Here is a 15124-nt window from a genome sequence, read left to right as displayed (position 1 = left end):
TGTGCTTCGTGTTTGTGTCCAAAAACGGGCTAGTTCAGTTTTGGTTTTTTTCTTCTTCAGTATGTTGCTGACGGGCTGTTACCCTCAAACTACTGGCGTTTCATTTTCCCACCGTTGCCACCCATTCAGTGAACACTAGTAGCCTCCTGCAGCTTTCACCCTACAATCTCAAAAACATGTTGCTTGAATGGGTTTTTTTTAAAATGAGGAATTCAAACAAAAACACAGTATGAAAGGAACGATGGTGAAATGACATTGATAACTTTGCATTCCCAGCACAAAATATCATGCAGCCCCAACACTTACTTTTCTCAGCAATGCGCCTGTCAGTACCAAGGGGGTCTCTCAAACCGTCCGCCCCAAAAGGACGAGGCATGGGCTCCTTAACCCCATTTTCCTTTGCGACACCTCCTGGTGCCGTCGTTGCCTTGGCAACGCCCGCTGGTCCCGCGTTTGGAGGCGACGGTGTCTTTTCCTCTCCTCTCTCCTCCTGTCGCCAGACAAAGACACGCGGTAGGCAAGGAACACAAAAGCACACAAACTATGTATTACTGTCCACTGCTAATCATGCTACCACCCCATCTAGTGGTGATGACTGTGAAGAGCACAATGAGTCAGCAGAAGTCAAGTAAGTAACAGGAAACACACACGCTCCCGGCAGCCATTCATTTTCTAATCTATACCATGAGCTGGAGGCTATCCCCCGACTTTGGGCGAGAGTCAGGGTACGCACTAGACTGGTCAGCAACCAATCGCAGCGCACGTATAGACAAACAACCATTCACTCTCACATCCACACGTCATGACAGTTAAACTTAACGTATGTTGTTTTTGGAATGTGGGGGGACCCACACAAACACAGGGACACCATTCAAACTCCACACAGGAAGACCGGAGTCAAGATTTGAAACACTCGCAACCACGTACTGTGAATACATTGGGCTACTAGATTAAAATTCCACCTTGTGTCCATTTGTCTGTGCATTGCCTTGGCCCACGTTGTCCAGTGAACCAATCTTGGACTTTGCCTTAATGTTAAGCTTATGAGATTCAATCTTCACATCACCACCACCTGCGTTAAATGTGTTAATATGAGACCAGAATAGAAGAAAAGTTTTTGATTGGTTAGAGAATACGCAGGCACACGTGCGCACGGACGAGAGACAACCTGGCTTGTACTTGATGTTGTCCTTGGAGCCGCACTTGGACGTGACCTTGCTCACATCGACCTTCTTGTTCAGGATCTGCACCTGAGGAGCAGAGATTTCAATCGATGAAGATTCCATTCGTGTAAATACCCATGCTCTGACCGATCCGCCATCCGTGATGTGGCACCTGGCGCCTTTATAGAGGACCAAAACAACAACATCTCTTCCAGAGTCTCAACCTCAGTGCTGTCAACTGTATGCACAAACAACGGCCGGAATTCTTTTGAGTTCCCTACTGAAGAGCTAATTATAACAAATCATTAATAAGGCTGAATATTATTTTAATATTGATACAGTATAATTTAATTGCTTTATATTGATTGCATGAATGCATAATAACAGTGTACACACTGTATGACTGTTAACCAGTGGTAAAAAAGATTTGTTGAAGACACAAAATTTGTTAAAATCTATTTCATTCATATGCATGTCCGTGCTCATCACAAACCTGTCTTTGAACAAATTATAATGCGCACAATTTATTGTAGGTGAATACCAGTGGTGCAATTTCGCAGTCTCGGGGAAGCACACTTTGACAGCACATTAGTAAATACAGTCTTGAGATCACCAAAAGGAAAATAAATAATGGATATACTGTAAGATAAGGAGGAAAGCATGAGAACTGAAAATGAAACAAAAAATGTGGAGTTAGTTTCCCATCTCTCCTGAGGTCAGGACTCTTGGGTTCTTCAACTTTCGAAGTCATCCAACCATTCCTTCAGTTACTGGAGCCCCCAAAAGTTGTAAGATAATCAAATTAAAGTTAGGTAAATAAATGAAGGGGTCCAGTCAAACCCTTATTTGTTTAATAAAGATGTGTGACTCACTGTGTAGTTATTGACGCTAAATTACTGAATTTCTCTTACTTGCTTTAAGATATGCTTCCCCCCCCCCCCCCCCCCTCCCCCTCCGGGGTGAGGCCATTTTGATGCCTTTATTGATGGCTGCAAGCCTCGGAAAACTGCTCAACGACAGGAATATTCACGAAATTAACTAATTTAAATCAGGTAATTTATGAACATAAAAAAAAAACAAAAAACGCATGAGATAGAACTGCAATATTCCAAAGGGTTAGCATGAAGACTTGCCATCAATTTGGGGATTATCAACACAGTATGATTGTATTTATTGCCACTAACATCTTGTTGTTTTGTCAGGGTAGATACAAAACATGCAACCAAAAATTAATAACGAATGAATTCTTCTTTTAAGATCCCATTCAAAAATTGTCAACAGCACCGGGATTGGTTGTATACTAGTTGTGATGGAACACATCATGCTTTTGGATACATGCATTAAGGCACAGATTAACTCGAAAGATGATGAATGCTAAACGTTCACATTCATCACAGTGAAGGCCAAACATCCATAAAGCAACGACAGAAAACATACCTTTGAGAATGCGGGGAATTTAAAACAGCAGTGTGAAGAACACTAAGGTAAAGATCAGTCTTATAAGGTGCAGAGATTTTGTCTCAATACAGCCCAGTCAGGTCTACATGCTAAAATATGCACACAGCCACGTAGCTTTTCATAACCCAAACTTCTTTCAGAAAGCAATGTAGGCTTTTCGTGGCTGCTACAGGAGGGAAATGGATTCTTAGTACGCCACAAATTTGGAATTTGCTTCAAAATGTTATCTCAGTCTCATGCCAAACCAATCTACTCTCACCAGCAGCAGCTTTACTTACATTGCCACCTCCAGGGACATGTTTGATATTGTCCTTGGAGCCACAGCGAGACGTGACATGGCTGAAGTCCAGCTTTTTGTGCACTATCTGAACCTAAAGACAGGTAGGGAGACACATAGGCAAGCAAGAAAAGGATAGGTATCAGAAAGAGGTGTTCAAAATATAGACAGAAAGAGAAAGAGAGTTGAGAGCAGCAGAAAAGAGCAGGTCAGCTGGCAGCTTGAAGTTAACAGGAAACTTGCACTGTTATGGAAGTGTTTCTGTCATCCAAATCAAATGCTTCCTCTTTCATTAGCTCAGTGTTGGAATAGCAGGTAAATGGAGCTGACGCATGAGGCTGTACTTTTTGTTGCTGTTGCAACAACCACTAGGCAGTTTTAAATAGAATAATAAAGTAAAATAAACAAATTTAAATCCAGTTTCCAAGACGAATGTTGACATGAAAAAGATGAGGATACTGACTTAATAACAAAGTTCTTCCATTGACAGCATAAGAGAAAGCAAGCAAAAGGACAGGTGAGACAGAGCACATGCATCACAATATTATACTGCACAAAACATGCAGGGCAGTTGTGTCAGCGCATGCCATTCTACACAGAAATTCAAAGGTTGTTCGACTTTCACCGGGTTTGCGCACAAACTACCACGATGTTTTTTGTTTTAAAGGATGGATCACAGACAAAAGAAGAACGCTGACTTCTATTACAGTGGTCAGGTCGAGGTCAAGCCATCATCATGCGTGATGTCACCTGAGACATCGGCAGATCTTGCGAGACTTCAGTCAGTATTAACTACTGCGTGTTTTGCTTTTTTTTTTTTTTTTTTTTTTTAGATATTCCAGAAGACCAGCTTCATCGATGTATTAAGATACGAACATGAATAAATAGCAGAATTTTCATGAAATAAGCCGATTGACAACTGAGTGTCAAGTATTACACAGTATTTTAGTGCAAATGCCCCCTGGAGAAGATGCAATGACGAACCAGGAGTTGATTGCTGGTAGCCATGTGCATGAGTCAGCAGAAGTCCAGGAAGGGTCGCTCGCTAACTACTGAACCGAGCACCATCACCTGTCATTTGAGGGTTTTGTGGTTGGAACATATAGCAATACGTTGAAACTAAACTCCCCCATTTTGGGGGGGTTTTGCAAGAATACATTGCATGTGCCTTCACTAGTCTAAACACGGTATTTAGATGAATATTGCATTAGTGGAATACGAATTTAACAGTTTACTCCATCATCCTGTATTATTAAAATAAATGTAAAAGATTCATACATGCAATTCAATGTCAATATGTGATCATTTAGAGAGGTGCAAGTATTATATATGTCCACATGAAGTCCACATCTACACAAGGACATTCCTGTAAAAGGTGGGTGCGCTCTGCTTGAGAGACTTGAACTTTAACACACGTGGCCGTGCTAAAGTTGGGCGAACATTATGTGTTGTGCTTCACATTGTTGGTCCCGGGTGGCGTAGGCAGCGCAAAGCTTCATGGGAAGTAGGGCCGGCAGATTCTGCGGCTTCCCAAGATTCTTTGGGGGGCTCTTTCCAACTACAGGTTGGTTGACTATGGCTTGTGTGTTAAATAGTGGCATTCCGGTTGTGTTCGCTGCATCACTAAGCAACTTGGTAACTTACCAAATGTACCAGCTGAAATTGCTCAGTAAGAGTCAATGTGAGTCATTTCTGCCACATTATAGTCAAATAGCCAATAATGTACCAGAGATGTGCATGTGTGTAACAGCAGTACACTGATAAATAAAACATAAAAACAAAACCTGCGATGCACTGAATATGCAATAAGTGGACCGGGCCCGATATGGCGAGTGACTATCTTATACATTACATTTGAAAACTTTAATTCTTCACAGTGTTTTCCATTCTTTATACTGTATTTCCTAATTTTGTGTCTGGGGGTATTTATATACTCAACCAGGTGTAAGGCATTTATTAAGGGGCTGGCTTTTATTTAAAAAGACTCATTTTAAAATAATATTTAATTACGATATATATTGTTTATGTCATGGATGCAGCCCTATGGGGGGCACAAGCCAGTGCAAACGGTAGGCCGGTCCCAAGCCCGGATAAATGCAGAGGGTTGCGTCAGGAAGGGCAACCGGCTTAAAACTTTGCCAAACAAATATTAGCGTTCATCCAAAGAATTCCATACCGGATCGGTCGTGGCCCGGGTTAACAACGTCTGCCACCGGCGCCGTCAACCTGCGGGGCGCCGGTGGAAATTCAGCTACTGTGGGTCGAAGTCGAAGAAGAGGTGGAAAGCGGGTTCTTTGGCAGAAAGAGGAGAGGAAAGCACAGCGCCTAGAACTGAATGTGGGGACTTTGAATGTTGGGACTATGACAGGAAAATCTCGGGAGTTGGTTGACATTATGATTAGGAGAAAGGTTGATATATTGCGTGTCCAGGAGAGCAGGTGGAAAGGAAAGATGACTCTGGCGGTGGGGAGAAAGATTAAGAAGACAAAGGTAGAGCAGAGAACAATGTGGTGGAAGCTGAGAAAGGAAGAATGGTGTGCAGCTTTTCGGGAAGAGGTGAAACAGGCTCTCGGTGGACAGGAGGAGCTTCCAGAAGACTGGACCACTGCAGCCAAGGTGATCAGAGAGGCAGGCAGGAGAGTACTTGGTGTATCTTCTGGCAGGAAAGGAGAGAAGGAGACTTGGTGGTGGAACCTCACAGTACAGGAAATCATACAAGGAAAAAGGTTAGCTAAGAAGAAGTGGGACACTGAGAGGACCGAAGAGAGGCGAAAGGAATACATTGAGATATGACACAGGGCAAAGGTAGAGGTGGTAAAGGCCAAACAAGAGGCATATGTATGCCAGGTTGGACACTAAAGAAGGCGAAAAGGATCTATACAGGTTGGCCAGACAGGCAACCTGTATAGCAGCAGGTTAGGGTGATTAAGGACAGAGATGGAAATATGTTGACTGGTGCCAGTAGTGTGCTAGATAGATGGAAAGAATACTTCGAGGAGTTGATGAATGAGGAAAATGAGAGAGAAGGGAGGGTAGAAGAGCCAAGTGTGGTGGCCCGAATGGTTGTCGTTATTTGCCCTGTGACTGAATGGCGACCAGTTCAGGGTGTAGTCCGCCTTTCACACGAAGTCAACTGGGACAGACTCCAGCAACCCCCCACCCTGAACAGGAAAAGTGGTATTGAGAACGGATGGATGGAAATCGTATTATAGAGAAAATCAAGTCAGGCTACCAGTATAATGAATTCTAAATAAAAATTGTTAAAAAGCCAAAACAGAAGCAGACTGGGGATAAGTAATAAGAAGCAGTGTGGCGGCACCAATCATAAAATGGACAAATACATCACTGGCGAGCGAGCACAGAAGCTACTCCAATTGTTCTGACAAAACAATTGAACTGAAGTCTAAACAAAAACCCGGGCCAATTATCTGAGAACCGCACCAAAACACTTTTGTGCACACCACATGGCAGCAACAAGTGGCACTTTATTAGTTTAGCAGTATTAGTTCCCTGCATCATTGAATATTATTTCAGTGAAGTTTTAGAATCCATCACAAATGAGTTGAGTAGCCTGTATGCGTAACAACATTGCCATGGAAAGACAAAAATGGTACTTCAAACAAAACACCGCAGGCAGTTAAGAGTACTGTAGTTGTCCTGGTTTAGAGACTGTGCTCCACTTTTTTTTTTTTTTACTTTTACCAAAGCTCTGACGCATGGTGTGACTTCTTGTCATCCGTGCATTCACAAGCGATACTTCTTCCTACAGCACCACAGCAGGCAGGCATGAGATGCCTACTCCCATTCTCGAGCTTCAACTCTTTCTCCAGGATGCAAACGGATTGCTGACGTGAGTGGCGCGGCAACAGCAGAGAATGACTCACTGAGAAGCGTGTGCGCGCGCGCGAAGAAGGATGCTACTGGCATCATGCATAACAGTTATTAGCTATCACTGAGGTCTAATATCATGTGATCATCTGCAAACATAAATTTTTTGTTTACAATACACCGTGGTCTGCCATTAGCGGCATAGGGACGTTTGCCCCCACACATTTACGTCTGCGTTGCTGCCGGCTCACTTCGCACAATTAAATGAACATCTCTCTCTTGGCTACTCCAACATCCCTAAGTGATATTTGAGTGAGGAAAAAATAGGACTAAGTCATTCAGTCCGAAATTTCCAGTGCAACCTTCTGCCATGTGCATTTCATCTGCTTGTAATGTATTTTGGGGCAGGCGCCCTTCTTGTTCACTTCGATGTCCATCTTCAGTTCAAAGGACCGCTCAAAAACACAGGAATTTGAAAATTACTGTACATAGTGAGAGAATCGACCCAATTTACTGCCCCCCCCCCCAAAAAAAAACAACAACAACACAATAAACAAACACACTAGTGCTTGTATTAACATACTGTAGATATTGTGATGTGTATTATTTCTGTGTACTGTATTATGGGTTGTGAAATCAGTGCAAGTTTATTCTAAGAAACAAGACTAGTTAAAATATGTGTGACTACCTACACACGTCAGTGTGACTTACGGATAAAGAGGACATAAGGAGGATGTTTAAAGTAGTTCGGTTTGGATATGTTTGACATTTTCTGAACTAAGAAGTGTGATTGTGGAATGGAAATGGATGTGAAAATGAAAGTGTGGAATTTTAACACTGTCGAATCCATGAATTGTTACGTTAAATTAAATACTGTCCGTATAGACGCAGGATCCACAGCACAAGGGAGGAGATGATCTTTGAGCTAATGCCAGAGGTATTCCTCATGCAGCGATAAGGACATGATTCTCTTCAAACAAATGTTGCTTTCAAGCGACATAAAAAGGAAAATTGCAAATAGTTGGAACATTCAGCTAGGGAACTGAACTGAATTGATTTCTAGGCAGCCAAAGATACAGTAATTTGAAGTAAACGGTTTGGATTAGTTGTATAAATGGTGGTACTCCGATAGCCTCACTTCTGCAGTTTTTTCAGTTATCATCATCATCAAATGATGAACGAAAAGGAAAGATTTTGTTCTCATTAGTGTGTACTTAGGGGAAGCATAATAACTGGTTGGTTGATTCTTACCAATTCTGTGGACTCCTAGTGAAACTATTATTGATTAATTGCTTCTTCGCTGCAAGCAGCAGTGGTGCTGTTCATTTCGTTCCAGCTAGTTTGTGGCCTTAAAAGCATCACCGTGATGTCAATTTAGGCTAATCCTCGCAGACCTCTGCTATATGGCACAGCAATTGCATAATTACGGTCATAGAAATAGAAGTTCAGAACATTCAAATGGAAATTCTTCAATCGTTTGATTGCAACCCTGCACAATGTTTCAAGCGTATTCTTGAAATAAAGACATCTTTGTGGAAAATAATTTCCTTTCCAAGGAATTCGGATAACTGCCCATCCCTGGTGTTGACACTAATGTGTTTTTTTTTAACCTTACTCAAACTTACTGCATTTTCTCTGGCCATGTGACACGGTGGTGTATGTGGTCAATGTAAAGAGGAGCAGGGAGGATGGTACCGGTGTGTAGAAGTGAATATGTGGAGCCCGGCCGGGGACTCACTCTGGCCTTGGTGGAAGGATTGGAGGGGTCTGCTGTCTTGTTGTTCTGTATGGAAGAAACCTGGGGAGACACCCACAACCTTGGTCAGTAAATCTTGCTCTGTTGCAGGTATGTACATGATCATTACCTTCATTATGAAACATGGCTCTAGCAGTTTTGTAGTATTTGGCTGAAATGTGAGCCGAAGGTATGGCCCTATACATTTCGTCTGGTTACTTCTGCCAACAGTCATGTAATCAATACAGTTGAAACCAATAGTTTACATACACTGTATAAGAAGACACCTACACATTTTTCCCTCCCTGTCTGACAAGAAATCTGACTAAACATTTACTGTTTTAAGTCAATTAGGATTACCAAAATTATTTATATTTGCCAGAATAATGATAGAAGTATTTATTTTGACATTTCTTTGAATTTTACATACATTTTATTTGTATTTGTTACCTTTGCTTTTAAACTGCATGACCTGGGTCCAACATTTTGGATATCCTTCCACAAGTTGGCAGGAATTTTGACCTCCTGACAGAACTGATGTAACTGAGCCAAGCTTTTAGGCCACTTTGCTGGCATATGCCTATTCAGGTCTGCCCATAAATTTCCAATAGGATTGATATCAGGGCATTGCGATGGCCACTCCAAAAGATTGACTTTGATTCTTAAGCGACTTTGTCACCACTTTGGCAGTATGCTTCGGGTCATCGTTCATTTGGAAGACCCATTTGCACCTCAGCTTTAACTTCCTGGCTGATGTCTGAAATGTTGCTTCAGTATTTGCGCATAATGTTCTTTACTTATGAGGCCATCTATTTTGTGAAGTGCACCAGTCCCTTCTGTAGGAAAAGCAACACTACACCATGATGCTGCCACCCCTGTATTTCAAAGTTGGGATGGTGTTCGCAGGCTGGCAAGCTTCCCTCTTTTACCTCCAAATGTAAAGACGTTCATTATGGCCAAACAATTTTAGTTTTGTCAGACCACAGGACATGTCTCCAAACATTATGATCTTTGTCTTTGCATACCATAGGAGGAAAAACTAATGATTTGCACAAAGGGGAATATGCAAAATGGGATTTTATTGTACCAGCCCTCCTTTACAGGTATCATCTTTGGGCCAGCATAACTCCCCCAGAATTAGCTTTAACCCAATTTCCACTATTTAAATATTAGTTTTATATTTGCTAATATTAGTTTTAAAGTTGGAGTTTGTTTTGTTCTATGCTTGTAACTTCGGAAAATGATCACAATTAGGCTTTTGCAGCGCAAGGATATAGGAAATGAATTAGTCATTGGGGAATTTGCTGCTTTATGCAGGAATACTGTATAAGCCTAATGCCTCGATATAAGGACATATACGTATATTTTCTAAATACTTACTGTTAAAAAGATAATTTGTGAAGTGAAGAAGTCGAACTGACCCCATCCTACCAAGAATAAATTAAAGGTTACCAGAAATGAGGTCTCAGGTGATTGAACAACGATTACAGTACAAACACCTGCAGTAACCAATCCGAGTGGAATCCACATCAAAACATGATGAGGTGGATAAAAAAATGGTGATATGAAAAAACCCTTCTAAACGCATTTCCCCAAGAAACCCCCAAAAAACGAGGTACGCATGAGGTATGGTAGCAATGAAAAAGGCTGCACCTTTGCCACTGTAAATATAGCATGCGTCCACAGAAACAGTGTGGACGTGTCACTGAGAATGTGATACCGTAAGGAACAGGATGGTGGTTGGAACTGTACAAATGGGAGCATCTACAAAGCATGTACAGCAAGTGTACAGAACACGTTATTTAAGACAACATTGGTGCAAGGATGGTATGTAATTGTATTTTTACCCCATTGTTGGTTTAGCTGTGGCAAATCACCGATCATACGAAGTTGGAGCATAATCTATAAATACAAATTAGTCTTGCACAGCATGAGGGGCAGTCAAAAAGTAATGAGCCCAATTTTATTTAACCTACTGATAAGTGAATTTAGTTTAAGTTTTAGTATATTACAAGTTCACAATACTCAGAAAAAGAAATTTGCAAAATGTAGATGCAAAATGAGCCCTTAGATTAGCAATTTGTGAAGAAATCATCGCCTCATGATTTGCAAACCCCAAATTTAGCCCATTTGGTTGTCCTACCTTTCCTCCGCCAGGCTGGTACTTAATGTTGTCAGTGGACCCGATCTTGGAACGGACGTTCTTCAGGTCTGGTGTTGGCGCGTTGATGGGCCTGAGGGTTCGAGGAGCACGGGGCACCGCTGGCTTCTTTTCCAGAGCGCTTTGCTTCGGAACAGGAGGCTTGGTGATGACCCTGCGACGTTGGGTGGGAGCGGCTTCACCGTTGGCTGTGTTAGCTGGAGTCATCAGGGATGTGGTGGAAACGGGACGTGGACGAGCTACAGAGATAAGACCACCTTAAATCTCTTAAATGATGTACTGAACCATTATGGTGACACCTGTTGTGTCAATTTAAGAGACATCCCGTCAATGTAATTTTTCAGGCTTATTGAACATCACAAAGTTATTTTGTGTCAATGGAGAGTACAATTTTGGAACATTTTAAACCAGTAACTGACCATTCACATCCATAAAAAGTATGTATTTTTTCATTGTAAATGAGGACAAACACTGTGCTATTGTGTTGACCATGTTTTGTATTAGTATGAGTTAAGTTTCTCACCTGTAGGTTTGGTTTTCTTGGCCTCTCCTGACTTGTTCTCAGTCTTGTCATTCTTGTTTGCTGCAAGAAGAAAACGGCAAACAAAGGTTACAGCGGTGCTTGGACAATGGCGAACCAATGGGAACATTGTGGGCTATACCACTTATCCTCATGAAGTCGCAGGTGAGCTGGAACCTATCTCGGCTGACTTTGCGTGAGCGGCGTGGGACAGCAAGGGCACATATAGACAAACAACCATTCAAACTCACACTTCACACAGGAAAGTGAGAACCCAGATTCAAAACCCTACCCTCAAAACAATGCGCTAAGTATTTCAAAAAAAACCAAAATTAGAGGTCAACTAGCATTCCAGAATGGATAGTGTTACCTCAGCGGTTCCACTGTAGTTGACTTTTGGGTTAAGTCCTGCCATGGAGACTGAAGCATCTACATAACCAAATATTTGTTTTCAGTTGTGTGTGTGTTTTCATTTACCAGCGGTTTTGGTCCCAGTAGAAGCAGAGGAATTGTTCTTATTGGCAACTGAACGGGGAGTAGGACTAGTCTTTTGTGCAGCTGGGCGTTTCTCAGCTGCTCCACTTTCTGGAATCTGAAAGTCAAACCAAAATAAATGTAAATTTATGTGTGTGTGTGTCCATCTGTCTAAAAGGATTATGAAAGTAGCTGAGTGCATAAATGCTGTTTTCCCGCCTCTTTATATTCAAAGGTCACAGAAGGGAGAGTACAAAGACAAAATTAGTTGACAGGAGTTGTTAAAAGGAAGTGAAGCGACAAGATAAATGTGTTTCCAAATAACGTTCGCTGACATAAAGCAAAGAAAAGAAGAGTGTCTTGATTTTCTCTTTCAGTTTTACAAAAGAACATTTGGCAGTGAGATACAGTGCATCTCAGTAGCCGGGTTTACATGCAGACTTTTTTGTCCTCCGATTGAAATCATTCCCATTGAAGATCCCTGGTCAACCTTTTACGTCACGTGGTGTATAAACGTGCACCGCATTTAATCGGAACAGCCGTGTGACATGCGCACATTGATGTAAATGTAATTTATCAAGATGGACATCAGGTGTCTATTTAGCCCAGTAGTTGGGATTGTTTTTATACTTTATACAGATTCGAATCAGAATACAAGGTTTCCATGTAAACCGCCCTAGTGTTTCACTTTTTCCACATTTCATTACGTTACAGCCAGTAATCCAAAATAGAGTAAATTGATTTTCCCCTCAGAATTTTGCACACAACACCTTATAATGACAATATGAAATCATAAAACTAAAAAATAATAACTAAGAAGTACGAAACCACATGCACTCAAGTATTCACAGCCTTTGCCTTGAATCTCAGAATCTGTGTCCACGGATCATCCTTGAGATGCTTCTACAGCTTAAGAACCTGTAATGGACCTCTGGTCCATACAGTTGATTGGACATGATTTGGAAAGGTACACACCTGTCTATGTAAGGTCCCACAGTTGTCAGTGCATGTCAGAGCACAATCCAAGCATGAATTCAAAGGTATTGTCTTTTGACCTCCAAGACACGATGGTCTCGAAGCACAGATCTAGGGAAGGCTAGAAAAATGTCTACAGCTTTGCTGGTCCCAAATAGAAGATGTTTGGAACCACAGGGAGTTAGCTGCCTCTCCAAACTGAGCGACCAGGGGAAGTATGAAAATGGGCGTTGCACCAGCTGCATCGTATATGGTGCAGAACTTCAAATTAAATAATCTTTTATTTTTGTCATGCCTTCATTGTTTTATTTGAATAATCAGTACCCTCCAAAAGTATTGAAAAGGCAACGTCAATTCCTTTGTTTTTGTTGTATACGTAAGACGGGTGGGATGAAGGTATTACAATCCACTGTTCGAAGAAGACTTCAAGAGAAGAAATATACAGGCCATCCCACAAGATACAAACCACTCATCAGCAAAAAGAATGATGGAAAGGCCAAAGTATGGAGAAAGAAAGGATCTGCTTATGATCCAAAACGCACAAGCTCATCTGTGAAGCATGGTGGAGGTCATATCATGGCTTGGGCTTGCATGGCTGCTTCTGGAGCAGGCTCACTCGTCTTTATTGATGATGTAACTCATGATGGTAGCAGCAGAATAAACTCTGAAGTCTACAAAACCATTTTGTCTGGCAATTTACAGAAATATTGATCCAAACTAATCGGGAGGAGCTTCATCTTGCAACAACACAATGACCCAAAACACACTGCCAACACAACAAAGGACTTCATTAGGGGAAAAAAGTGGAAGGTCTTAGTAAGTCAATCACCGGACCTTAACCCAATGGAGCATGCATTTTACCTGCTGAAGAGGAGACTGAAGGGAGAAACCCCCAGACACAAACAAGAACTGAAAGAGGCTGCAGTAAAAGCTTGTAAAAGCATTTCAATTGAAGAAGGCAACAGTCAGGTGAAGTCAATGGGTCGCAGTAATTCTGTCGCAGTAATTTTGTCAAATGCATTAGGCTACATAAAGAAAAGAAAAACATGTTTTTGCACTCAAAGTAATACATAAGCAACACATCAACACCTTAAATATGCAGGAGTCACTTCAAAAACGGTATGCACTGTGCTCAGTGTGAGTGTAGACATACTTGGGATAGACTTATCACGATCGTCTTTGCATCTCCAAATTTGTAAGTAACAGTGTATTATATTTGACTTTAATTTAATCCCGCTTGAAACATAATGCACAAAGTGGAAATTTGTGGTGATAGTAATAATTCAGCCACGCAGATGGTTCACTTGTGATGCGTCAATGACGTGATGCCATCTTTTGTAGATATCCCCGTGAAATGACATCATTGAGGAAGGAATGTCTCAATTCCCCCAAACATCGCTACCTCCTGCCGCCTGGCTCCTCCATCAATGGCCTCGCTCCGCAATGGATTTTCTGGTGGGAGGAGCTAGCGTGGGAACTGAGGAGTGAGGAAGTTGCAAATACAGAAGTGAGATGGGCCCTTTGTTTTCCAGATGTCATTCTCGGGTTCTCGGAACTGTGAGGCAGATGTACTAACGAGGTCACCGTGCCGCCCACTTCCATACATGTGACATTATTTTTATTTTTAACCGCTAAACACCTTTTTCATCTCATCATCATGGAATGTTGCATTTAGAATTGAGGGGAAACAAATAATTTGTAAAATTTTGGAATGAGGCTGTAACATAGCAAAATGTGGAAAAGTGCTGCACTGTAAATACATTCCAGATGTACTGTAAATATGACAATACTCTTACAATAATGTCTTTCTTACTTTTGCAGATCCAGGTGCAATTGGAGGGCTCTTAGCAGCAGTGGGGGTTGCCGCCTTGGGCAGAGGGCTTTTTTTACTGGCTGGAGTCATGGTTGGGGAGGGGCGTTTGACTGAGGTGGCTTCACCATTGGTGTGGAGGGTGGATGGGCGAGATTTAAATGAGTTTGTTTTGGTCGAAACCACCTCAGTCTAACGGTTCAATGAAAATAAGCCACAAGAACACAATTGGAAATAAGGAAAAACAAGATACAGGGAGGAAGAAATGAATAGGTTTTGATCAAATAAAACAGGGAGAGAAATAGAAAAAGAACAAGCAGAAATGGAGTGAGCAATGTCATAGCACAGGAACAATCACAACAGCACATCAATTTTTCGATACCGTTTATCCTCATTAAGGTTGCAGGTGGGCCGGAGCCTATCCCGGCTGACTTAGGGTGAGAGGCGCGGTACACCCTGGAGTGGCATGGCATACTCAACAAGCATTTGCACCTGCTGGCAATTTACAGTCTTCAATGAACCTAGCGTGCATGTTTTTGGAATGTGGCAGGAAGCTGGAGTACCCGCAGAAAACCCATGCAAGCACGGGGAGAACATGTGAACTCCACACAGGAAGGCCTGGGCCAAGATTCCAACAGCAAACCTCTTGACTGTAAGGCAGATGTGCTAACCCACTTAGACACTCCAATCAGAACAGTCACAAGTTAAGTAAAAACATATTCC

At 41.9% G+C, this 15124-nt stretch overlaps 1 protein-coding gene across 1 annotated transcript in view; it reads right to left on the bottom strand.

Moving 5' to 3' along the window:
* The window catches only part of LOC133488908 (microtubule-associated protein 4-like), a 68844-nt gene that overhangs the window by 5758 nt on the left and 47962 nt on the right, over positions 1-15124 (bottom strand). The window contains 9 exon segments of the mRNA XM_061797429.1: positions 307-490; positions 963-1072; positions 1169-1250; positions 2900-2992; positions 8465-8524; positions 10605-10861; positions 11146-11205; positions 11620-11734; positions 14405-14593. Coding sequence (XP_061653413.1) covers positions 307-490; positions 963-1072; positions 1169-1250; positions 2900-2992; positions 8465-8524; positions 10605-10861; positions 11146-11205; positions 11620-11734; positions 14405-14593 — 1150 coding nt within the window.

The sequence above is a fragment of the Phyllopteryx taeniolatus genome, chromosome 14 (genome assembly GCF_024500385.1).
Source record: "Phyllopteryx taeniolatus isolate TA_2022b chromosome 14, UOR_Ptae_1.2, whole genome shotgun sequence".
Lineage (NCBI taxonomy): Eukaryota > Metazoa > Chordata > Actinopteri > Syngnathiformes > Syngnathidae > Phyllopteryx > Phyllopteryx taeniolatus.
Note: the sequence above shows the minus strand (reverse complement) of the source record. Positions and strands in the feature narration are given on the sequence as shown.